Source organism: Mesoplodon mirus, assembly GCF_964341445.2.
Source record: "Mesoplodon mirus genome assembly, chromosome: 10".
NCBI lineage: Eukaryota > Metazoa > Chordata > Mammalia > Artiodactyla > Ziphiidae > Mesoplodon > Mesoplodon mirus.
Genome location: NC_138986.1, coordinates 90,264,381 through 90,290,658, shown reverse-complemented (window position 1 = coordinate 90,290,658; position 26,278 = coordinate 90,264,381). Strand labels below are relative to the sequence as shown.

Sequence of the window (26,278 nt, the reverse complement as noted above, 5' to 3'; positions counted from 1 at the left end):
TTACATCCCTGTGACTTATTTTATAACTGGAACTCTCTACCTCTTAATCTCCCTCACCTATTTCACTCATCCTCCAACTCCCTCCCCAGTTTATCCCCTGCATCTATGAATCTGTTTCTGTTTTGTTATGTTTACTCATTTCTGTTTGTTTTGTTTTTGGATTCCACATATAAGTGAAATCATATGGTATTTAACTTTCTCTGTGACTTATTTCACTCAGCATAATACCCTCTAGGTCCATCCATGTTGCTGCAAACAGCAGAGTTTCATTCCTTTTAAAGGCTAAGTAATATTCCATTGTGTGTGTTTATCTATCTTATTTATCTATCTATCTATCTCACATATTTATCCATTCATCTATCAGTGAACATTTGGTTGTTTCCGTATCTTGGCTATTGTAAACAATGCTGCAATTAACAATGAATGTAGGGATGCATATATCTTTTTGAATTAGTGGGTTGTTTTTTATCCCCCCTTTGGAAAAATAGGCAGAAGTGGAATTGCTTGATTTCATGGTAGCTCTATTTTTCATTTTTTTAGGAAAAAAAATACTGTTCTCCACAGTGGCTGCACCAATTAACATTCCGACCAACAGTGAAAGAGGATTCCCTTTTCTCCACACCCTCTCCAGCATTTGTTGTTTGTAGATTTTCTGATGATGCCCATTCTAACTGGTGTGAGGTGATACCTCATTATAGTTTTGATTTGCATTTCTCTAATAATTAGTGATGTTGAGCAGCTTTTCATGTGCTTTGTTGCCGTCTGTATGTATTCTTTGGAGAAATGTCTATTTAGGTCTTCTGCCCATTTTTGGATTGGGTTTTTTTAATATTGAGCTGCATGAGCTGTTTATATATTTTGGAGATTAATCCTTTGTCCGTTGATTCATTTGCAAATATTTTCTCCCATTCTGAGCGTTGTCTTTTTGTCTTGTTTGTAGTTTCCTTTGCTTTCCAAAAGCTTTTAAGTTTATTAGGTCCAGTTGGTTTATTTTTGTTTTTATTCCCATTACTCTAGGAGGTGGATCAAAAAAGATCTTGCTGTGATTTATGTCTAAGAGTGTTTTTCTTATGCTTTCCTCTAAGAGTTTTATAGTGTCCGGTCTTACATTTAGGTCTCTAATCCATTTTGAGTTAATTTTTCTGTACGGTGTTAGGGAGTGTTAGAGAGTGTTCTAATTTCATTCTTTTACACGTAGCTGTCCAGTTTTCCCAGCAACACTTATTGAAGAGACTGTCTTTTCTCCATTGTATATCCTTGCCTCCTTTGTCATAGGTTAGTTGACCATAGGTGCGTGGGTTTATCTCTGGGCTTTCTATCCTGTTCCATTGATCTATATTTCTGTTTTTGTGCCAGTACCATATTGTCTTGATTACTGTAGCTTTGTAGTATAGTCTGAAGTCAGGGAGTCTGATTCCTCCAGCTCCGTTTTTTTCCCTCATGACTGCTTTGGCTATTTGGGGTCTTTTTTGTCTCCATACAAATTTTAAGATTTTTTTTCTAGTTCTGTAAAAAATGGCATTAGTAATTTCATAGGGATTGCATTGAATCTGTAGTTTGCTTTGGGCAGTATAGTCATTTTCACAATATTGATTCTTCCAGTCCAAGAACATGGTATATATCTCCATCTGTTTGTATCATCTTTACTTTCTTCCATCACTGTCTTATAGTTTTCTGCATACAAGTCTTTTGTCTTCCTAGGTAGGTTTATTCCTAGGTATTTTATTCTTTTTGTTGCAAAGGTAAATGGGAGTGTTTCCTTAATTCCTCTTTCAGATTTTTGATCATTAGTGTATAGGAATGCAAGAGATTTCTGTGCATTCATTTTGTATCCTGCAACTTTACCAAATTCATTCATTAGCTCTAGTAGTTTTCTGGTAGCATCTTTAGGGTTCTCTATGTATACTATCATGTCATCTGCAAACAGTGACAGTTTTACTTCTTCTTTTGCAGTTTGTATTCCTTTTATTCTTTTTCTTCTCTGATTGCTGTGGCTAGGACTTCCAAAACTATGTTGAATAAGAGTGGTGAAAGTGGACATCCTTGTCTTGTTCCTGATCTTAGAGGAAATGCTTTCAGTTTTTCACCATTGAGAATGATGTTTGCTGTGTGTTTGTCACGTATGGCCTTTACTGTGTTGAGGTAGGTTCCCTCTATGCCCATTTTCTGGAGAGTTTTTTTTTTTTATCATAAATAGATGTTGAATTTTGTCAAAAGTTTTTTCTGCGTCTATTGAGATGATCATATAGTTTTTATTCTTCAGTTTTTTAATATGGTGTATCACATTGATTGATTTGCGTATATTGAAGAACCCTTGCATTCCTGGGATAAATCCCACTTGATCATGGTGTATGATCCTTTCAATGTGTTGTTGGATTTGGTTTGCTAGTATTCTGTTGAGGATTTTTGCATCTATATTCATTAGTGATATTGGTCTGTAATTTTCTTTTTTTGTAGTATCTTTGTCTGGGTTTGGTATCAGGGTGATGGTGGTCTCATAGAATGAGTTTGGGAGTGTTCCTTCCTCTGCAATTTTTTGGAAGAGTTTGAGAAGGATGGGTGTTAGCTCTTCTCTAAATGTTTGATAGAATTCACCTGTGAAGCCATCTGATCCTGGACTTCTGTTTGTTGGAAGATTTTTAATTACAGTTTCAATTTCATTACTTGTGATTGGTCTGTTCATATTTTCTATTTCTGCCTAGTTCAGCCTTGGAAGCTTCTACCTTTCTAAGAATTTGTCCATTTCTTCCAGGTTGTCCATTTTATTGGCATAGAGTTGCTTGTAGTAGTCTCTTAGAATACTTTGTATTTCTGCGGTGTCTGTTGTAACTTCTCCTTTTTCATTTCCAGTTTTATTGATTTGAGTCCTCTCCCTCTTTTTCTTGATGACTCTGGCTAAAGGTTTATCAATTTTATTTATCTTCTCAAAGAACCAGCTTTTAGTTTTATTGATCTTTGGTGCTGTTTTCTTTGTTTCTACTTCATTTATTTCTGCTCTGATCTTTATGATGTCTTTCCTTCTGCTAACTTTGGGTTTTGTTTGTTCTTCTTTCTCTAGTTCCTTAAGGCATAAGGTTACTTGAAATGTTTATTTGAGATGTTTCTTGTTTCTTGAGGTAGGCTTGTATAGGTATAAACTTCTCTCTTAGAACTGCTTTTGCTGCACCACATAGGTTAGGATCATCATGTTTTTGTTGTCATTTGTCTCTAGGTATGTTTTGATTTCGTCTTTGATTTCTTCGGTGATCTCTTCGTTATTTAGTAACGTATTGTTTAGCCTCTATGTGTTTGTGCTTTTTACATTTTTTTCCCCTGTAACTGATTTCTAATCTCATAGTGTTGTGGTCAGAAAAGATACTTGATATGATTTCAATTTTCTTAGATTTACTGAGGCTTGATTTCTGACCCAAGATGTGATCTATCCTGGAGAATGTTCTGTGTACATTTGAGAAGAAAGTGTAACCTGCTGTTTTTGAATGGAATGTCCTATAAATATCAATTAAATCTTTCTGGTCTATTGTGTCATTTAAAGCTTGTGTTTCCTTATTAATTTTCTGTTTGGATGATCTGTCCATTGGTGTAAGTGAGGTGTTAAAGTCCCCCACTACTATTGTGTTATTGTGGATTTCCTCTTTTATAGCTGTCAGCAGTTGCCTTATGTATTGAGGTGCTCCTATGTTGGGAGCATATGTATTTATAATTGTCATATCTTCTTCTTGGATTGGTCCCTTGATCATTATATAGTGTCCTTCCTTGTCTCTTGTAACGTTCTTTATTTTAAAGTCTATTTTATCTGATATGAGTATTTCTACTCCAGCTTTCTTTTGATTTCCATTTGCATGGAATATCTTTTTCCACCCCCTCACTTTCAGTCTGTATGTATCCCTAGGTCTGAGGTTGGTCTATTGTAGACAGCATATATATGGGTCTTGTTTTTGTATCCTTTCAGCGAGTCTGTGTCTTTTGGTTGGAGCATTTCATCTCTTCATGTTTAAGGTAATTATCACTATGTATGCTCCTATGACCATTTTCTCAATTTTTATGGGTTTGTTTTTGTAAGTCCTTTTCTTCTCTTGTGTTTCCCACTTAGAGAAGTTCCCTTAGCATTTGCTGTAGAGTTGGTTTGGTGGTGCTGAATTCTCTTAGCTTTTGCTTGTCTGTAAAGCTTTTGATTTCTCCATCAAATCTGAATGAGATCCTTGCCAGGTAGAGTAATCTTGGTTGTAGGTTCTTCCCTTTCATCACTAAATGTGTCGTGCCACTCCCTTCTGGCTTGTAGAGTTTCTGCTGAGAAATCAGCTGTTAACCTTATGGGAGTTCCCTTGTACATTATTTGTTGTTTTTACCTTGTTGCTTTCAATATTTTTCCCTTAATTTTTGTCAGTTTGATTACTACGTGTCTTGGCGTGTTTCTCCTTGGGTTTATCCTGCCTTGGGCTCTCTGCGCTTCCTGGACTTGGTTGGCTATTTCCTTTCCCATGTTAGGGAAGTTTTCAACTATAATCCCTCAAATATTTTCTCTGGTCCTTTCTCTCTTTCTTCTCCTTCTGGAACCCCTATAATCCGAATGTTGCTGCTTTTAATGTTGTCCCAGAGGTCTCTTAGGCTGTCTTCATTTCTTTTCATTCTTTTTTCTTTATTCTGTTCCACAGCAGTGAATTCCACCATTCTGTCTTCCAGGTCACTTATCCGTTCTTCTGCCTCAGTTAGTCTGCTATTGATTCCTTCTACTGTAGTTTTTTTTTTTTTTTGCTGTACGCGGGCCTCTCACTGCTGTGGCCTCTCCCACTGCGGAGCACAGGCTCCGGATGCGCAGGCCCAGCGGCCATGGCTCACGGGCCTAGCCGCTCCACGGCATGCGGGATCCTCCCAGACCGGGGCATTAACCTGTGTCCCCTGCATTGGCAGGCGGACCCCCAACCACTGTGCCATGAGGGAAGCCCCTTCTACTGCAGTTTTCATTTCAGTTATTGTATTGTTCATCTCTGTTTGTTCTTTAATTCTTCTAGGTGTTTGTTAAACATTTCTTGCATCTTCTCGATCTTTGCCTCCATTCTTTTTCTAAGGTCCTGGATCATCTTCACTATCATTATTCTGAATTATTTTTTTGAAAGGGTTCCTATCTGCACTTCATTTAGTTGTTTTCTAGGTTTTTCTCTTTTTCCTTCATCTGGTACATAGCCCTCTGCCTTTTCATCTTGTCTTTCTGTGAATGTGGTTTTTGTTCCACAGGCTGCAGGATTGTAGTTTTTCTTGCTTCTGCTGTCTGCCCTCTGGTGGATGAGGCTATCTAAGAGGCTTGTGCCAGATTCCTGATGGGAGGGACTGGTGGCGGGTAGAGCTGGGTGTTGCTCTGTTGAGCAGAGCTCAGTAAACTTTAATCTGCTTGTCTGCTGATGGATGGGGCTGAGTTCCCTCCCTGTTGGTTGTTTGGCCTGAGGCAACCCAACACTGGAGCCTACCCAGGCTCTTTGGTGGGGCTAATGGCAGACTCTGGGAAGGCTAACACCAAGGAGTACCTCCCAGAACTTCTGCTGTCAGTGTCCTTGTCCCCGTGGTGAGCCACAGCCTCCCCCCGCCTCTGCAGGAGACCCTCCAACACTAGCAGGTAGGTCTGGTCCAGTCTCCTATGGGGTCACTGTTCCTTCCCCTGGGTCCCAATGCGCACACTATTTTGTGTGTGCCCTCCAAGAGTGGAGTCTCTGTTTCCCCCAGTCCTGTCAAAGTCCTGCAATCAAATCCCACCAGCATTCAAAGTCTGATTCTCTAGGAATTCCTCCTCCCGTTGCCAGATCCCCAGTTTGGGAAGCCTTGACGTCGGGCTCAGAACCTTCACCCCAGTGTGTGGACTTCTGTGGTATAAGTGTTCTCCAGTTTGTGAGTCACCCACCCAGCAGTTATGGGATTGGATTTTATTGTGATTGCGCCCCTCCTACCATCTCTTTGTGGCTTCTCCTTTGTCTTTGGATGTGGGTTAGCTTTTGTTGGTGAGTTCCAGTGTCTTCCTGTTGATGATGGTTCAGCAGTTAGTTGTGATACTGGTGTTCTTGCAAGAGGGAGTGCACGTCCTTCCACTCTGCCTTCTTGAACCAATCCTGCACTTTCATTCTGTTGATTGTTTCCTTCACTGTGCAGAAGCTTTTTAGTCTGATGTAGTACTTGTTTATTTTTGTTTTTATTTCCCTTGCCAGAGGAGACATATCCAAAAAAACATTGCTAATATGAATGTCAAAGAGCATACTGCATATGTTTTCTTCTAGGAGTTTTATGGTTTCAGGTCTGACATTTAAGTCTTTCATCCATTTTGAGTTTATTTTTCTATATTGTGTGATAGTTCAGTTTGATTCTTTTGCATGTAGCTGTCCAGTTTTCCCAACACCATTTACTGAAGATGCTGTCTTCTTCCCATTGTATATTCTTGGGTTTTTTGTTGTAGATTAATTGACCCCATAAGTGGGGGTTCATTTCTGAGCTCTCTATTCTGTTCCATTGATCTATGTGTCTGTTTCTGTGCTGGAACCATACTGTTTGCTTATTGTAGCTTTGCAGTATAGTTTGAAATGAGGGAGCATGATACCTCCAGCTTTGTTTTTCTTTCTCAAAATTGTTTTGGCTACTCAGAGTCTTTTGTGTTTTCATACAAATTTTAGAATTATATGCTGTAATATTATGAAACATGCCACTGGCATTTTGATAGTGATTTCACTGAATCTGTAGATTGCCTTGTGTAGTCTAGGCACTTTAACAAATTAATTTTTCCAATCCATGAGCAAGGTGTATGATTCCATTTGTTTCTGTCACCTGAAGTTTCTTCCATCAGTTCTTACAGTTTTCCTAGTACAGGTCTTTTATCTCCTTGGTTAGATTTATTCCTAGGTATTTTATTATTTTAGATGCTATCGTAAATGGGATTATTTTCTTAATTGTTCTTTCTGATAGTTCATTGCTAGTGTATAGAAATACAAAAGATTTCTGTACCTTAATTTGTATCCTGCAACTTTACTGAACTCATTGAGTAGTTTTTTTTTTTTTTTTTTTTTTTTTTGCGGTATGCAGGCGTCTCCTGTTGCAGAGCACAGGCTCTGGATGCGCAGGCTCAGCGGCCATGGCTCACCGGCCCAGCCGCTCCGCGGCACGTGGGATCCTCCCGGACCAGGGCACGAACCCGTGTCCCCTGCATCGGCAGGCGGACTCTCAACCACTGCGCCACCAGGGAAGCCCATTGAGTAGTTTTAATAGTTTTTTTGATGGCCTCTTTAGAATATTCTAATTATAGTATCATGTCATCTCTAAACAGTGACAGTTTTGCTTTCCCTTCTAATTTGGATTCCTTTTATTTCTTTTCCTTGCCAGATTGTTGTGGCTTGGACTGCCAATAATATGTTGAATAAAAGTGGTGAGAGTGGGCATCCTTGTCTTGTTCCTGATCTTAGAGGAAATGCTTTTAGCATGCTGAAAGCTGTGGGTTTGATGCTGGCTTACATGGCCTTTATTATGTTGAGGTACATTGCTTCTTGTTTCATGAGGTAGGCTTGTATAAAATTCCCTCTTAAAACTGCTTTTGCTGTATCCTATAGATTTTGAATCACTGTGTTACCATTTTCCTTTGTCTCCAGATATTTTCTGATTTCCTCTTTGATTTCTTCAGTGACACATTAGTTGTTCAGTAGTACTGTTTAGCCTCTATGTGTTTGTGTTTTTTGCTTTTTTTTTCTTGTAGTTGATTTCTATTCTCGTACCATTGTGGTTGGGAAAGATGCTTGATGTGATTTCAGTTTTCCTAAATTTATTGAAACATGCTAGCTTGTGATCTATCTTGGAGAATGTTCCATATGCACTTGAAAAGAATGTGTATTTTACTGCTTTTGGTCGAATGTTCTACATATATATCTATTAAGCCTGTGTGGCCTAATGTGTCATTAAAGGTCAACGTTTCCTTATTAATTTTCTGTCTGAATGACCTGTCCATTGATGTAAGTGGGGTGTTAATGTCCCCTACTATTATTGTGTTACTGTCAATTTCCCGGTTTATGTTTGTTGATATTTGCTTTATGTAATCAGTTGCTCCTTTCTTGGGTGCACATATATTTATAATTGTTACAGCTTCTTGTTGGATTGATCCCTTTATCATTATGTAATGTCCTTCTTTGTCTCTTGTTACAGTCTTTATTTTAAAGTCTATTTTGTCTGATATGAGTATTGCTGCCCCAGCTTTCTTTTTGTTTCCATTTGCATGGAGTACGTTTTTCCATCCCCTTCACTTTCAGTCTATGTGCATCTTTAGAGCTGACATGAGTCTCCTGAAGGCAGCATATATATGGGTCTTGTTTTGTATCCATTCAGTCACTCTTTGTCTTCTGATTGTAGCATTTAGTCCATTTACATTTAAAGTAATTACTGATAGCTATGTGCTTATTTCCATTTTGTTCATGTTTTATTGGTTGTTTCGTAGTTCTTGTTTTTTTCCTTTCTTCTTCTTTTGCTCTCTTTCTTTGTGATTTAATGACTATCTTTAGTTATGTTTGGATTCCTTTCTCTCTCTCTCTCTCTCTTTTTTGCATGTGTATCAGTTATAGACTATTGGTTTGTGGTTACTGTGGGGTTCATATGTAACTATATCTATATAGACATATATGATTATGTGGGTGATCTCTTAAGTTCGAATGCTTTCTAAAACCCTGCAATTTTACCCCCCTCTGTGGGCTGCATGGACCTTTCTTTTGTTGCTGATCAACTGCTGTGGGTCTGCTGGTGTGCAGGGGCTCGTTCTCATCCCTTCTGGCTGCAAGGCCCTGCCTCCTGCCTTAAGCCTCTGACATCAAATCTGGTCAAATACCTGAGCAGCAAATATCAATATAAGAGTTCAGTCACTGGCATCAACATTTACATCATTAGGACAGAGTAATTTCAAAGGAAAATAATTATTTTAAAAACTGTTTAAAGTTTTAGGTTACCTAAATATGTGTGCTTCCATTTTGTCATCAAATGATAGTTGGGGATTATAAAAACCAAATTTTGGGATTGTCTGGTGGTGAGATCAGGAAGGCCAAAGAGAAGAATTAATTGCTTGGGAAAATCTCCAAGAAAAATCCATCTGAAATGAGGGATTACTTTTTCTCTTGACTCAGTAATATTCAGAAATATAGAGGCATGAAATAAAATTTCAACATGATTTGGCCCTAGCCAGAGCCAGAATTCATTTTTATGTTTCTGTTGATGGCCAACAATTTTTTAAAAATTATAAGATGGAAATTTCTAACAACTGTGGTGATAGCCACTTTTTATAAGACTGGTATTTCAGATGAACAAAACCATTATTTAAATAGGTTCTCTTTCCATCAGACAGGAAAAATCATCAAAGCAAATAACCACACTCAACTTGTGTGAAGCATGCCCCAGCCTGAGGATGCTAAGATGGCAGAAGCACCCTGCATGCCCAGGTGTCACCCACCACCTCCTCTGCACAGCTCAGCACTGCTTAAAACAGTCTCCTCGATGCTCAAAGATTTCAACATTTAAGTCACAGTATCAACATATGCTTTTATTAACATCTGGAGCACTCAGAGTTTGGTTGAGAGATGGGGTTGATAGAATTATTTTATCCCCAAACTCTTTAATAATATTCTCACTTTATGGTCACTCCTTTACACACAGATCTGTCCCCCACTCCTCCTTCCCTATTCCAGTTATCCTCCAAGGTGCAGTCCGAATTATCTTTCTCAAAACCAAATTTGATCAGGTCATTGTGCTGCTTAAAGGCCTCTTATGATTTTCATCACTTACAGCATAAAATCCAAATGACTTTACTTTAGAAAACCAGGCTCTTCTCTGTCTGGTTCCAACCCTCCTCTGAGTCTCTGTCAACCTGAATCCCCTACAATTGAGCCAGACTGACCTAGACTTTTGTGACTCAAGACCCTGCTCAAAGGTCCCCACATCTGGAGGCTTCCTCAATTTGCAGTGGAGAATCAGTCACTTCCTCTGTTGTAACCAATTGTTTTTTTTTTTTTTTTTTTTGCGGTACGTGGGCCTCTCACTGTTGTGGCTTCTCCCGTTGCGGACCACAGGCTCCGGACGCGCAGGCTCAGCGGCCATAGCTCACGGGCCCAGCCGCTCCGCGGCATGTGGGATCTTCCCGGACCGGGGCACGAACCCGTGTCCCCTGCATCGGCAGGCGGACTCTCAACCACTGCGCCACCAGGGAAGCCCTAACCAATTGTTCTTTTTACCCATGTCTATTTTACAATCATATTGATGGATCACATAATTTCTAATTCTACTTACTTTTGGTTCTCTCACTCACTTTTGGTTCTTTCTCTCTCCAGGCAAGAAACCTGATCTTTTAATTCAGAAAATTATTTGAAATTTTACTTCAGGTTAAAAATGGGAAAAGATAGTTAGAATAATCCAAATGAGATGAGGGAGGAGGCTAGGGCATACAGCCTAGAACATAATAGGTACTAAAGAAATGCTGGTTTAGTGCAGGGTTTAAAGCAAAATTTTGCGTCAAAAGTGAAATATAAATAACGGATTGCGTGAGATCCAGGAGACAGTGATGACTACATCTTAGGTTAGGTGCAGTTGACCTAAAACACTACCATAGGAAGCTGTTTGGAGGCATTAGTCCCTACTGCTTTTGCCTCTAGAGATCATTAGTGAAGGAGTCAGTCATTGCTAATGACTTTGTAATTAAAATATGTTAGTGTTGAATAACTGACTGATCACTGCAGTAACTCTCTCTTGTTTTATGATCCTATTCATTTTTAATGTTGGCTACAAAGTCATGTTTTATGTTAATGATCAGCCTGCTTTGATATTAGGTAAGAGTATTTGCTTTAATAACATAAACATTTGATGATCCCAGATTCAGAAGGGTAGTTGAAGCTCAGGAGAAAACAAGGACGAGTGGGGAAAAAAGAGGCAAAAGTTAGCAAATGGTCATTTTATTTTAGATCTTGAAACTTGTGCTCAACACCACTTGCTTATACTTGCCTTTACAGATCTTCCAAAGGATGAAAAATTGTTTTTGGAATTTTATACTGCTAAAATTAAAAGACTGATTGGAGCCAGAGTACTTTAATGTCTCCATGCAAGCACTGAATTTATACACTAATATCTGCATCTAGTCATTCGTTTCCCACAGGTGATAGCTTTATTTTGCACCTCTGTTCTCCCAGGCATTGAGTACCTCTTTTGTTCCAGACATTGGGGTGGGAGTGGTGAATAGAACAAGGCCCACTCTTAAGGAGTTTGCATTCTGGGGGCAGAAATGAATAATGAAAAACAGTCATAAGTACGCAAATAAATAAATAAAATCGTGATAATGCCATAGAGCTGAAGAAACAAGACTGCATGTGGAGTATGTAACCGGATTGGGTTACTTTGGATTGGGGGGCTGGGTCATTTAGTTTATGTGCACGTATTTTGAGCATCCACTACTTGCTAGGCAGTGTGGTACAAACTAGGAAACACAGAGACCTCTAACATGCAGTTCCGATCCTTAGATAGTTTTCAGTCTAGCAGAAATAAAATCTTTGGAAATCAACGATCGTTCTGGAACACGGCAAACACTGTTATCCACCATCGACGGCTACAGACCACCCCCTGGGAGCTGTGCTGGACCCCAGAACACAGAGCAAGGGAGTGTAACGGCTCCTGGGGGGGGCAGGGAAAACTTCCAGGGAGAGGGGGCATGAGACTTAACAAACGAGTAAGAATTACCACGGTGGTGAAGGGAAGAGGTAGGGCCAGGCTTTCAAGTAGAAGAATTACCATTTGTGAAAACACAGAGGCGGTGTTCCTGGAAAGTGCGAATGGTTTGCTATTGCTGTAGTGTCAAGCGTGACTGCGAGTATGTGTGTGAGTGTGTGTGTACACATGTGCACACAGGTATGCATACACCCACTGCTACCTGTGTGGGCACCTTTAAGGGAAACTGGTTCAGAAATAAGCCTAGAGAAAGAGGAAGCACCAGAGAGATGTGAGAAGTCTGTGTGCGGCAAGGTTAAGAACTGCATCTTCTAAGTCTGAGAATTATTTGGAATTTTACTTTAAGTTAAAAGCAGGAAAAGACAGAATAATCCAAATGTTACAGATTTTATGTACTGAGATGTCAAAATTCATAGAGTTAAGGTGAAAAATGAAGCTTACAATTATTAAATCAACTTATATTTTAAATAAAATATTCTCAATTTGTTCTATTATAACAGTCTTAAAATTTGTTTCAACCTGCAGCAACATTATTTTTCTATCTAAACTGCAGAAAAGTTTCCTTTATTAAAATTTTGGCTAATTAAAAAAATTTTGAACCTTTGATGAATAGGTTTGTAAGGCTTAAAGGTTTCTTTAACATACCTTGATAAAAAGGAGAGTAGAAAAATTTGGATGAAGAATACGCTAAACCATCATCTGACACAGGTTTTTATCCCTGTGATTTATGTGACCTAAGAATGACACCTCCCATGTCATCCTTATGACCTAAGGATGCTCTGATGCCTTTCACTTGAAAAGTCCATATTATCGAGCAGAATGCAGCATGTGCTTCTGAATTGGCAGAATGGATAAACTCGAATCCACTTATACCAGCTTTCCTACCACAGTGCAAGAAATGCATTGATGAAACGCTGGAGAGGGTGTGGAGAAAAGGCAACCCCCCTACACTGTTGGTGAGAATGTAAATTGGTGCAGCTACTGTGGAAACAGTATGAAGGTTCCTTAAAAAACTAAAAAGTAGAGTTACCATGTGATCTTGCAATCCCACTCTGGGCCTATATTTGGAGAAAACTATAATTCAAAAAGATACATGCATCCCAATGTTTATAGCAGCACTGTTTACATACAATAGCCAAGACATGGAAACAACCTAAATGTCCATCAACAGATGAATGGATAAAGAAGATGTGGTACATATACAAAATGGAGTATTACTCAGCCATAAAAAGAATGAAATAATGCCATTTGCAGCAACATGGATGGACCTAGAGATTCTCATACTAGGTGAAGTAAGTCAGAAAGAGAAAGGCAAATACCATATGATATCACTTATATGTGGAATCTAAAATATGATACAAATGAACTTATTTACAAAACAGAAACAGACTCACAGACAGAAAACAAACTTATGGTTACAAAAGGGAAAAGGGATGAGGGATAAATTGGGAATTTGGAATTAACAGACACAAACTACTATATATAAAATAGATAAATATCAAGGTCCTACTGTATAGCACAAGGAACTATATTCAATATCCTATAATAAACCTTAATGGAAAAGAATATGAAGAATATCTATCTATCTATCTATATCTGAATCACTTTGCTGTACACTTGAAACTAACACAACATTGTAAATCAACTCTACTTCAATTAAAAAATAAATAAATGCATCGATAAAAAGCCAGGTTTTAGGTAAGATTGCTCAGTAAAAAGATCAGGGCTTAGGACAAAAATAGAGAAATAGAGTTAGGGCAAACCACTCTGAGCCTATGGAACCTTCTAAACAGAAACCTAACATAAACAACAATCCTAATAAGATATTAGTACAGTTAAAAAGAGATGTTGAGTTCTAACAGCTGCTTCAGCAATCCTGGCCGTCACCTACATCAATGTGGAGAGAGCCCGATGGGGTGTGTCAGGAGGGTGCAGGCTGCTGGGTTTGGAGACAAGGGCCCCGCATCACACGTCACAGGTAGAGAGGCACAGGGTTTGCACAAGATACAGTGGTGCTAAAGACGCATAGCTTTACATTTGTGTCGTTTGCGCAGGTTGGGAAGAATCGTCCCATGGGCACTTCCAAGGCAGAGCAAGTTTCCAAAATAAAGAAGGCGCCACGGCGGTGTGCGCCCCTTCAGGCTCGCTGCGTTCAGCTAGGCTGACACGCTTTACGCTCAGCCGCTGCCGTTTGGGAAAAATCATGTTTAACTTCCGTTACGTTGACATCATTACCCAATTGAGCATCACATATGACGCAATTTGCATTACGGAATTGTGAAGAAAGAGAACAAATTGCATTTGCATAATACTCAAAATTCTCCACCTGATTTAAGTAGAAAAATGGTTTTGAGGAACTATGACAGACAGGGATAGGGAAGGTATGAGTGTCAGTGTACAGCTGGTGTGTATTGTGGGCAGGGCCTCTGGCTCACAGCATCCCTGATAGGTGTTTAGCGAATATTCGATGAGTGAATAAACGAATGAATGAATCGATGAGCAGCTCAAGGTAAAAGATATCCTTCAGGCTGCAGAGGGGACTCAAGGAAGCACTTGTCCTCTGAACGCCCCTCTGATGTTTCCCCTTTCTGACCCCAGCCCGGACCTCTTTCCTGGGCTCTACAAGCAGACAAGCTTCCCAACCTGGTCACACACTTGCCTGCCTGAGCGGTGGGATGCCCATCCCTGCCTGGCTACAGTGGCCCTGAGCATGCAAGCTCCACTGTGGGGGACCCCAGGGCAAAGCCAGCGAGTGACCCAGCAAGCAGCTTGCAGGAGAGACGCAGATGGGTTGGCCAAGTGGGGCAGAACCCTGCAGCCCCCGTCAGATTCACAGGTGTGTCATCAGGTCACATGTGCCCCCATTATTAGCACCATCCATGAAGTCAAAGAGGCCAAAGTGGCAGGACGCCCCACCCCCCACCCCCCACCGTGCAGGACACCCTCTGGCCAGGCTGGGATTGTTCTTTTCTTCGAAGGCTGCACTTGATGTCGATTTGTACTTGATGCCACCTGATTTAAGGAAGTGACGTTCAGGAGAGTTAGGGTGGGCAGTGGGGGGCCCCTGCCTGCACACCCAGGGCTGGTACTCCTCCACCCCCGGCCTCACCCTAGGGTGCCTTGGTTGACGCTGCTCTGTTTCCGGAGGGGGCTGTCCAGGGTTTCTCCGGATGCGCAGGTCCTGCAGCACCGACACGCCTGCAGTCTCCAGTAGCTGCAGCTGGAGGGCCGGCCACACTCGCAAGTCTCCATTCTGTTCTCCATTTTTCAGTATGTTCTGTGGATTCATTATGATTTCCAGCCCCAGAGGAAGCCAGGCCTGCAGCATTCTCCTGGAATCCAGCCTGTAATGTTGTTTGTCAAGCTGCCATTTACAGCTTGGAAATTTTTTCTCTACTTTGCAGAAGCACGATGTGTCTTTTCACCTTAATCGTGACCCCTGATACAGGCCTGCAGGCGAACAGGGCCCCCGCCGTATTCCAACCCAGTATTTGATATCTGAGGGTGACACAGGCCTGCACAGGAACAGGGGGCCACCCCATTGCTTCCAGCTTTGCCTTTATATAGTTCCAACCCCAAATTCCCTATATAAGCGTGATCAGTAGTACCTATATTGGAAACAGACTTTGGTAATCTTGTCCATAGTTTTCATGAGAAATCAATGATGTGAGATAGGTTTATTCTCTGTCCATATACGTTAAAGTGGGAATTAAAATGTCAAACTAACCCCGTTTTCTTTCATCTCCTAATTTCGTAATTTATTCTCTATGATTTCAAGGTTTTTCATTTTTTTCTGTGTCAGAGCCTGTAGACAGGAATGTGCTCTAGACCTGCTTCCAGGTCAGGACAGTGCCTTACTCATATCTGGGGCTCCAGTCCCCAGCACAGGGGCTGGAAGGTAGGAGGCACTTCATATAAATTGAGTTAAAACTGCAGCGAATTAAGGCCTGGAGCCCGGGGAATGAGGAGAGGGGGAATGATGTCAACTGCTCGCTGAGGGCTGCCACCAGTGACTCCCCGCTCCGGTCCATTCTAGGTCAGGCACTGCATAGGGGCTTAATTTTGGTGCCATATCTATGATCCTGTGAACATTTCAATACTAATGCTGTGCAATTAAACCACTGGCCGTCTTGCCATCTTCTTTCATCAAATTTCTTGATGATTTGCCACCAGCTCCCACTGTATGAAGTGCTGTCGCTGAGTCAGCTTTGGATCCTGTGCTCCAGAGATGTGCAGTCCGAGCCATGCCTCACTTTCCTCCACCCGCCTCTGGCTTCCTCTCCCTCCGTCATCCTGGTCCTCTTGCCCTTCTGAGGCTTTCACCCTGGATGCTCCATCTGCCTGGTACGTTCTTTCCTCTAATCACTGCACGGCGGGTTGCCCCACCTCACTGAAGGCTCTGCTAGGAGCTGCCCTATCCGGTGGACCTCTCTGTACACGCGATGGAAACACCCAGTTATCTATTCCTTTCTCCTGCTTTACTTTTATTTTTAACACTTGACTGGTTCATCTGTTTACTCTGTCTTCCCAATACAGATGTGCGTTCCACCAGGACAGAGTTTTGCCTGCTGTGCTCACTGCCGTATCCTCAGCTTCCCCCAAAAAGCCTCATGGACACTGGGAGCCACCGAAATGCTGTGGAGTAAATGAAGAAGGGAGGAGATTCACCGTCAAGCGGCTGCTGCTGAGGGAAGCCTAGGTTACAGCCAGTTCATTCCAGACAGAAGCAGGTGTCTGAGCAGGTTTCAAACGGTGGAAATTACTTAAACCTGGAAAGGTGGTGAGGGGAGGGCATTCTTCCTTCTGCTGCAACCCTTCTAGGACTCTATCATTTTCTAGCAACCCTCTACCACCACCCTGTTGCTCTCTGTCCCTCTCGGCTGAATATGCCTCTGTGGTGTCAAAGGGCACAGCGGGTCAGCATCAGTGTGGGCCTGGCTGAGGGCTGCTCATCATGTCCTGACATAGAACCGTGCAGAGCGGTTCTGCGACACAGAGTGGACCACCCGGTGCTCATGTCGGAAGTGTGGAAGTTCTTCGCTTCCTTACTTGTGGATAGAGACATGGTCTTGTTCAGGCATAATTCCATTACCTTCAACGTGAACAACTCTTCCCTCTGAATCTGAAGTACTTTTCACAGAGCAACTCCCCTACTATATTATTATCCCTCGGTTAAGATTCAGTGTAGGTGCAAACTGCTCCTGCATTTTCTTTTCGGTCATCAGCAGATTGATGAGGGTCGTTAGCCTCCATGAATCATTTTAAAGTTTATTTGCATTTGCCTTGATGAAAGACAAGCAAAGGAAAATAACGGCAGTTTTCAGTGTTGGCTGGGATATTCTGAGCGCTTTCGGCACGAAATTACAGGGATGAGATAAACAGACAGGAGCACTGCTCACTCCTCAGTTCTGATCACTTCACATCTCCTACCCATGGAAGACTGAAGACCCTCGAACGGATCCTTGTCCTGACATTCTGTTATCCTGTCTCACAATGTTCATGCCAGAGCTTTAAACGTAAAGATCTCATGTAATCTTCTACATCAAATCCATATAATTTTATGCGCAAGCCTTTCTACTTTGCGAGGATGGGTACATGTGTCTGTGGCTGATTCCCCACTCTGCCAATACTGACAGATGGGAAATGGTTAACAACCTGTCTAATTCTTCAATTACCATGTTACATAATAGGTAGTTTATAGCAATTAAAAAAAACCACAACACAAAACCCCCGCGTGTATCCACATTAGAAAAAGAAAACAAACATGGAACACAGATTAATTATGTAGTTATTAGCTTTTCAAGGGGGGACTCTGCACTACAGATTTTCTTTAAATGGTAAGCTACACTAGTGCATGGAAGATATAATTAGATCTGCCTAAGTTGGATTTGTACACATTTCAGGAACTGATTCATTGTGCACAGAAACAGCAAACCCATGTTTGCTTTGCTACACGAAGCAAAACCAGCAAATATGCATAAACTCGATTCAGAAGGTGCCAAACAGCTAAGATGTTTGGGAAAACCTGGATCTCTGACCATGTGTTTGAGTCTCGTCCAGATGTGTATTAGCACAATCCACTTGTGGTTGGGAGCCCTTCTCACACAGCAGGAGGGCAGAGGGGAGCAAACACGCTGAGATATTCTCTTCTTGCCAAAACTGATAACGACATTCCTTTTACTGCTTGTGGGTGGGCAGTTTAAGAAATGACCACCTTCAATGAAAATTTTTCAAATGCTATACATCATTTTCATTAAGAGGAGAGGTCATCTGGTGAAGATTTGTCACCGGAAATATGTACAAATCATCACGTTGGACAATCTACATTTAAAGGCCAAAAATGAATACTTTAAAATTAATCTGGAAGACAAGAAGATATCCAATACAAAGGAAATGCACTCCAAAACAGCACTGCTGTTAAGAAGGTGGGATATGAAATGCAGAAACATACAACCTCAGGCTCGTGAAATCAAAACAAACCGAAACAAAACCTTCCACAATCGTTTAACTGGAGCTAGGAGCGCTCCCTTCACCAGCACGGTGCTCAGCTCACCCGCACAAAGCGAGCTGGGACTGTTTACCCCACAGATTGGCTGCTGATTGTTTACAAAATCAGATTTGGAATTCTTGATACGAAGAACTAGTGGTGTGCAGGGATACACCCATTTGTGATAACTTTGTAGATGGACTCTGTAAGAAAAAAGAAACTAACTTAATCTAAATGAGAGGGTCGCGGGCATCACTTGGCATATATAGAACCACAAGGAAGCCTCAGCTGGCAGGGCTTCCCTGAGCCCTGGAAATACACTGGGGAGACTCATCGGTCTGGACTGAGGCGCAGGAGGGTGCGAGGTGGTAGCCAGGCCTGGGAAGCAGCCTGGGCTCCTGTACAACTTGGTACGGTAAAATGGGAGGAATAATACTTACATAGCAAGTTTTTTTTTTGTTTTAATAAGAACTCAAGGAGTCTGATACGTGAAAGGTACTTTAAAAAAAGCTAGTTCCCTTACAGTTCTGAAGAATTTACAAAACCTAGGAAATCAACACCAGCTTTTCACTGTCCCTGGCACTTGGGCACATGGCTTTGCATTGTCCTCTCGAGTTCATAAATTCTGTGCCCAGAGTGAGCTGAGCAAACCGCTCTGTTAAATCCCGGGCTATCCCTCAGCAGTGCTCCACCGAGCCAGCTGGCACTGAGGAAAGAGCTTTGAAAGCCATGAGCGTGGTCATCAGATGCATTTACCAGAAAACTACAAGAGTAGAAATCTGTTTCCTTAGTCACCAAACATAAGAGGTTATTGTGCACGTGAGCAATGCACTGAGTCACTTCTGGTTAGACGGACACGCCTGTGTGAAGAGCTGCCTTAAGTTACAGCGTTTGTGGTGAGATACTTGTTTTCTATTACAAAAGTACAGTATGATCTCAAATGCAGCCTTTTCAAATACCCCCGGTTCACTGCCCTTGTGCCCCCATTAGGTTCCACTGTATATGGAAGAGCCAGTGACCGTAATATTTGATGCATTCTCTGTGCTGAGCCCGGGGCTAAGCACTGGGATTTAATCCTCACAACAACTTTATGAAATAGCAGATATTACTACCCACTTTTAACAGATGAGAAAACCAAGACACAGAGAAGTGGTTTCTTGAACTCACTAGCAGGGGGATGAGAACAATGAGAGCCTCCCCTTGGGGTGGGGGACAGAGAGCGGAGGACTCCGGGGGGACCCCAGGAGGTGAGGAGGCACCTGCCCCTGACACGCTGGTGCACTCAAGGAAACAAGTGGAAAGCGTGAGTGTCAAGGAGGTGAGCCGCCTGGAAGCTTGTCCAGGGGCCGCTCTGCCTAAAGGCGCTCCCTGCCGGAAGCGTGGGTGTCTTCTACCTGCCAGAAATAGAATTAGCTAGAATGTGGGAATATCTTTTAAAAAACCCCCAAATGGACAGAGTTATGAAAACATACACAACTGTGGTATGTGATTTACACATGTCTTCAAAGTTTACACCTGTGTTGTATTTGTGACCAAAAGTGTACAAAAGTGACTTTACTGTAAATTGTTGCAGACATTTAAAAGCCATTCCTATGACTATTGGATGGCAATTCTTTAGATATGCTTCATCTTGGGAGCTAAAAACAATGCTAGTCAGAATTGTGTTCTATGTATTCTGTTTGGTTAAATTCAGAGGATAGACAGACTTTGAAATCAGATTAACTGTTTCAAAAACACATGCTAAAAGAATAAATACAACAGTCCCTAAATAATTAAGATTTCTCTTGGCTTTTTCCAGTATTCTACAACTGATTGAACTTTTATAATATACTATAAGAACTGATAGTGAAAAGAATTAAAATACACATGCTTTCCCGGTTTATTACTAAATAAGAAAAAGAAAAAAACAAAGGATATACTTGATCTTTTTTTGTCCAAATAAAACACAACAGTCTTTGGAGAAAACACTGATGAAAAGAGAAACATCAGTAAAATCTTACACCCGCAACACAGTCCAAATATTTTTAGGTAGGTTTTAAGATTACACTTTGCTTTAAAACATACACCTTGACAATTTATTACTATAGCACAAAAATAGGAGGATACGCAAACTCTCTCCCTACAGAAAGCCGTGTAGCAACGGCTTTCAGAGACAATCCATCTGCAGCACGTACTCCACTGCTTAATACAAAGGCCTCACTTGCATAAAAGGATTGGTTTCTACTTTGCTAAATCTAAAGGCATTCAAGACTGAGGGATACTCCTACATTGTTGGTAGGAATGTAAATTCGTACTGCCAATTTAAGGAGGTTCCTTAAAAAACTAAAAATAGAGCTACCATATGATCCAGCAATCCCACTCCTGGGCATATATCTGGAGAAAACTCTATTTTGAAAAGATACATGCACCCCAATGTTCATAGCAGCACTATATACAATAGCCAGGTCATGGAAGTAACCTAAATGTCCATCAACAGATGAATGGATAAAGAAGATGTGGTATATATATACAATGGGATATTACTCAGCCATAAAAAAAGAATGAAATAATGCCATTAGCAGCAACATGGATGGACCTAGAGATTATCATATTAAGTGAAGTAAACCAGAGAAAGACAAGTAACATATGATAGCGCTTATATGTGGAATCTAAGAAATGATACAAACGAACTTATTTACAAAACAGAAACAAACTCACAGACATAGAAAACAAACTTATGGTTACCAAAGGGGAAGGAGGGGTGAGGGGTAAATTAGGAGTTTGAGATTAACCTATACACACTACTATATATAAAATAGATAAACAACAAGGTCCTACTATATAGCACAGGGAACTATACTCAATATCCTATAATAAACCATAATGAAAAAGTATATATATATATATATATATATATATATATATGAATCATTTTGCTGCACACTTGAAACTAACACAACATTGCAAATCAAGTATACTTCAATTAAAAAATATACAAATAAATATCAAAGTTATTATGTTGAGTAAAAGAAGCCAAACACAAGACTACCTCCATGATATCAAATTCTTTCACTCAACATAATGATGTATATAATTATCATATATGACATATATGAAATATATATGATATATACAGTGGTACTTTTGTTACAGCAGCCCTAAGAAACTAATACACATGACAATATGTGTTTCTCAAAACTCATGAAACTATACATTTAAAATGGGTGATGCTTATTCTATGTAAATTGTATCTCAATAGACCTGATTAAAAACAAGAGCATTAGAGGAAAAAAAAAAAGACTGAGGGGTAAAAGAAGAGTTACAGATGGTCAACAGGTATATGAAAAGAACTCAGCATCACTAATCATCAGGGAAATGCAAATCAGTACCACAATAAGATACCACCTCACACGAGTTAGAATGACTATTATTAAAAAGCGAGAGAGAAGTGCTGGACAGAATGTGGAGGAAAGGGAACCCTCCTGCACTGCTGGTGGGAATGTAAATTGGTGCAGCCACTGTGGGGAACAGTATGGAGGTTCCTCCAAATATAAAAAATAAAACTACCATATGATCCTGCGATCCCACTCCTGGGCATACATCCCTAGAAAACTGTAAGTCGAAAAGATGCATGCATGCCGATGTTCACACCAGCACTATTTACAGTGGATAAGACATGGAGACAATCTAAGTGTCCACTGACAGATGAATGGGTAAAGATGCGATGTGATATATATATCACACACACACTGGAATAATATTCAGCCATAAAAAGAACAAAATCTTGCCATTTGTGACAACATGGATGGCTCTTGAGGGCGTTATGTTTAGTGAAATAAGTGAGACAGAGAAAGACAAATACTGTATGATTTCACTTATGTGGGACCCCTGAACTCGCAGAAACACAGTAGATTGGTGGTTGTGCAGGTGCGGGTGGAGGAAATGGGTGAAGGTGGTCAAAGTGCACAAGCTCCCAGTTATAAGACAAATGGGTTCTGAGGATCTAATGTGCAGCATGGTGCCTATAGCTAACAGTACTGAACTGTCCACTTGGCCGTTTTGCTAAAAGAGTAGATCTTAGGAGTTCTCACCACACACACACACACACACGCACACACACGCACACCACACACAATGGCAACCATGTGAGGTGATGAACTGTTAACTGACTTCACTGTGGTAGTCATTTTGCAATATGTATGTATATAAAATTGTCACGTTACACACTTTAACTTTTCACAATATTATATGTCAATTATATCTCAATAAAGCTGGCAAAATAAAAAAGATGAGTGATGTGTAAAACGTCTACATTTTTATCTACTCACATGCACTCTAGTTACTGAACTCTGGTCAGTTGTCCACTGCTCAGGAAGTTTTAAAAATCATGATATTAACCAGCTTTTAGCTTTTGAATAACGTGAGTTTCTCTGGATTATTTAGAAACTCATTAGCAATGACTGAATTTATATTTCAGAGATTTGGAGGATGCAAACCTCATATTTTGCATTCTTGACCTGGTTATAAAAGAAACCTTTTTACAAGATTCTTAATGCTTGATTTACTCATAATATATATCATTGGTCATGCAGTAAATCCAGTTTTTCATGCTCCCAGGTCTAAAAATCAGATTTGTATTTTCGATCTGAAATTCCTAGCTGTCGTTCTGTATATGTACCCAAAAGCCAGCTCTGCCTTAGACCTTGGCTCAGACCATCTGTTGTTATCAAAGGGGTGCAGGAGGCTGAAAGCCCGCTTACTACCCGAATGGAATCTTGTAAATGGAACAAATCCCCAGTGGGCTCTTCAGTCTATCTGTTTTCTATCTTGGGTTTCACCATAGTAACCTTGACATTAGCAATATACCGCTGAGCACGATTTGTATGGAGACGAATTGGGATAGATTTGTTCCAGGTTCAAAAGTGATTTCTCCCTGTCCCAGGGCAGAGACTTGATGAAGTCTTGGCACTCCAAGCACAAACCAACCTCCGCGAGCACAGGTGAAAGACCAGCTGCCCAGGTTGTACAAGCTGACATCCTTCACTTCCCACCTTCAAGGTAAGAATACTTTTCTTGTATTAAATGCTCGCTGCTGCGCATAACCAATTTCTGTTTATTAAGGAACATGGCCATCTTACCCCACCCACTCTTTCTCTCTTTTCCTCTCTAGTCAAGGAGGTTTTATGGAAAAAGTGAGTTGTTCCAATTTATAGTTCATTCAGACAGTCCTGAGACTGTCAAGTTTGATTTTGGGGACTGAGTGAGTGGGTCAAAATGGATGTAAATGAACCAAACTTTCAATCAGATGTGATTTGAGTATACAGCACTGTAGTTCAGTTCTAATAGAAAGTATAAGAGTTTAAAAGGCCCAGAATAATTCAGGCTAAAATATCTTGGGGTATTTTTCCATTTTAAAATGAATTGAGCAGTTCTCTGTGGTTGAGGATTGACAGCATAATGGAAACAGAGCAAACTGCAGAATTTCTCACCAGGTAACTTCATTAGCAGCAAAATTCATAATGCAGTCTGCTGGCTGAAAAGAGCACGAAGCCTTCTGTTTTCTTAGGAGGTGCCATATGCTCATAGCTCTTGGCTGACTATACATAGTTACTGCTAAATTGTGGTTACTGGAAAACGCTCTCTATCCTGTAACTTTTAGCAATATTGTAAGAGACCTCAGAGATGCTGATTCTTCTTGTAATTCATTACCATAGAGAAACATAATTAAACCTGCTTCCAAGTATTGCCTTCTACTTACAATGCAACTATAACACATGATACTGCTACATAATAGCAATCTAGAATATTTCTATGTATTCTTGGGGATTGACTAAAGGTTAAAACGGCAGGCAAATGTTCCAGTGACCTTTGAAACTTTTATACTTCACAGAAACTCTCTTTTTTCTAGAGATAACTTTTCGTGGGACAAAATGCATTGCATAAATATTATAGACAATTCTTGTATCATGTAAACTTTATGTACATTTTTGTTCATATGTTTCACTTACCAGAATCAAGAGGCAACTTGAGGCCAACTTTGTGTGCTCGGGGATGGTGGAAAACACTGACAAAATCAAGCAACCAAAGACAAGGAGGAAACTGTAAGACAACAAAAAAAAGAGATCTGATGAGAAACTTGCCTTAGCATGACAGACTTAAGTTCTTATTTCTAATGGATAAAGCACCAGATCCATTTGAATTGGCATTGATTCAATCATAACAGCCCTAAAAGGGACTAGCCATTTTGAATATCAGAATACAATGTGATGTCCAGTGCAAATGGGGCTCCTTTGCAACTTTACTGATGAGAAGGATGAATGTGTGTGTGCATGTGTACGTATGCGTGTGTGCTGTACTTAAATGTCCACAGCTAAGACTCTGCAAGTTTCCTAGAAAGGGCTTTCCCAAACAGGGGTCCTGAAAGGCCCAGACGTGTTTTGTTCTCCTGCTCAGGAGCTCAGGTGGTAGCTGCTCTCCTGTCAAAGGAGCAGACTCATGTTCGGCAGCTTTGGTGAACTGTCAAGGGTTCTAAGTGCTTACTAAGCCACTGGCTCCTTTTCAGAGTCTAGTATTGTTCCTGGATTCTCATTTGCCGTTTCTTTACAGTAATAACAAGAACAGAAAACGACTTCCTTTGCTACCCACGTGCTTCCCATTCCCTTCCGGTCAGACCCCTAGAGAAATGCCCCCAACTCTACTTGTGCTGCAGTGACAGAGAGCATTTTCCACTAGTCCACCTACAGACATTTTCATTCCTAGAAATACGGAACTTCTGCAGTCCGGTGGAGCGGGTGGCTGAGTTCCCAAAGTAAACGTCTAATAAAAAGTGCAGGCTCGGTTTTAAAGTTGAAGTTACTTATCCTGAAATTCAAAAAACAAAAATCCCAGTATCTGAGCTCTTTTCCCTAAAAGTCGTATTTCTTACTTTTACTCACATGGTACTCATCTCATCTTTTACTCAACAATCTCCTGTAAAACATCAGCTTTGTGTTCTTTAGTACAGCTGGCCTCTGCCTCTTGACTTGCCCTGATGAATCTGCACGTCTTTCTACCACACTTGACTGGGGGCTCCCAAGGGCTGATAGCCAGGGATTGGTGACTTATGGCCTGGGGACAAATCTGGCCAATAAAGTTTTATTGGCACACAGCCACATCCATTCATTTGTGTATTCCCTATGGCTGCGCTCATACAAGAACTGCAGAACTGAGACTTGCGCTCTAAGCACAAGACTGAAGTATTTACTCTCTCTGGCCTTTAGAGGAAAGTCTGCTGACTCCTGACTGATACCATGTATTCCTTATTTCTTTATATCTATTTCAGCACAGAACCCGAAGTGGGTATGCTGATAATTATTCACATTCGGAGGGTTTCGTATAAGCGAGATACTAAGCTAAGCCCCTTTCACATGCACTATCCACGTTATCCTCTCAAATTTATGGAGTAGAAATCTCATTGTTCTCATTTTGCAGATATGGAAACTGAGAATTAAGAACATATTGTTCCTCATCCCAGGCTGCTTGGCAGGAAGAGGGGTTCAAGCACTGTGTGTCCTTGAGTTGCCACAAGGTGTCGCTGAGGAGCACAGAGGAGGCCGGCAGTGATGTTCTTGGCTCAGCAAGACTTCTGGGGGTACTTCTCTATCCCTTCCAACTGAGAGGGAGGCAGTTATTCTGAATAGCAGAAGCCTTCAAAAGGAAGGACTCTACTAGGGAGAAAACCTGGTACGTGAGTTAATAACAACTCATCATACTTTGGTCTCATGTACCTGATGATTCAGAATTGTTTGGACTATATTTTAAATTGGCCCTAGCAGACTGTAAACTAGACATCAAATTCCAGCACACCTACAGACCCCCGAACTATTCACGAGAAAGTGAAATCCAGGGATCACTGAGGGAGTTTGGAGGATGAAGTGGCATCAAGTAACGAGTGACAGATGTTTCCCTCCAGTGAGGGGCTGTTATCTATAGATGCCTCCTAAGTCCAGGTTCAGCAGAAAACATTCAGAGGAGCAAGCAGGGGATGACTCAGTCACTAAGACACCTTCTTCCAAGGGCATCCCAACGGCGGCCTCATGATCTCCGTGTTTGTTCAAAACACAC

At 40.9% G+C, this 26,278-nt stretch overlaps 1 protein-coding gene across 5 annotated transcripts in view; it reads right to left on the bottom strand.

Annotated features, from left to right (window-relative positions):
- KCNQ5 (potassium voltage-gated channel subfamily Q member 5) overlaps positions 1 to 26,278 on the bottom strand; it is a gene marked incomplete at its 5' end in the record, with an annotated part of 580,126 nt that overhangs the window by 181,392 nt on the left and 372,456 nt on the right. For all 5 annotated transcript variants that reach the window (XM_082633969.1, XM_082633971.1, XM_082633973.1 and 2 more), the window contains one exon: positions 24,184 to 24,274. In XM_082633969.1, coding sequence (XP_082490095.1) covers positions 24,184 to 24,274 — 91 coding nt within the window. The remainder of the gene's footprint in view (positions 1 to 24,183; positions 24,275 to 26,278) is intronic.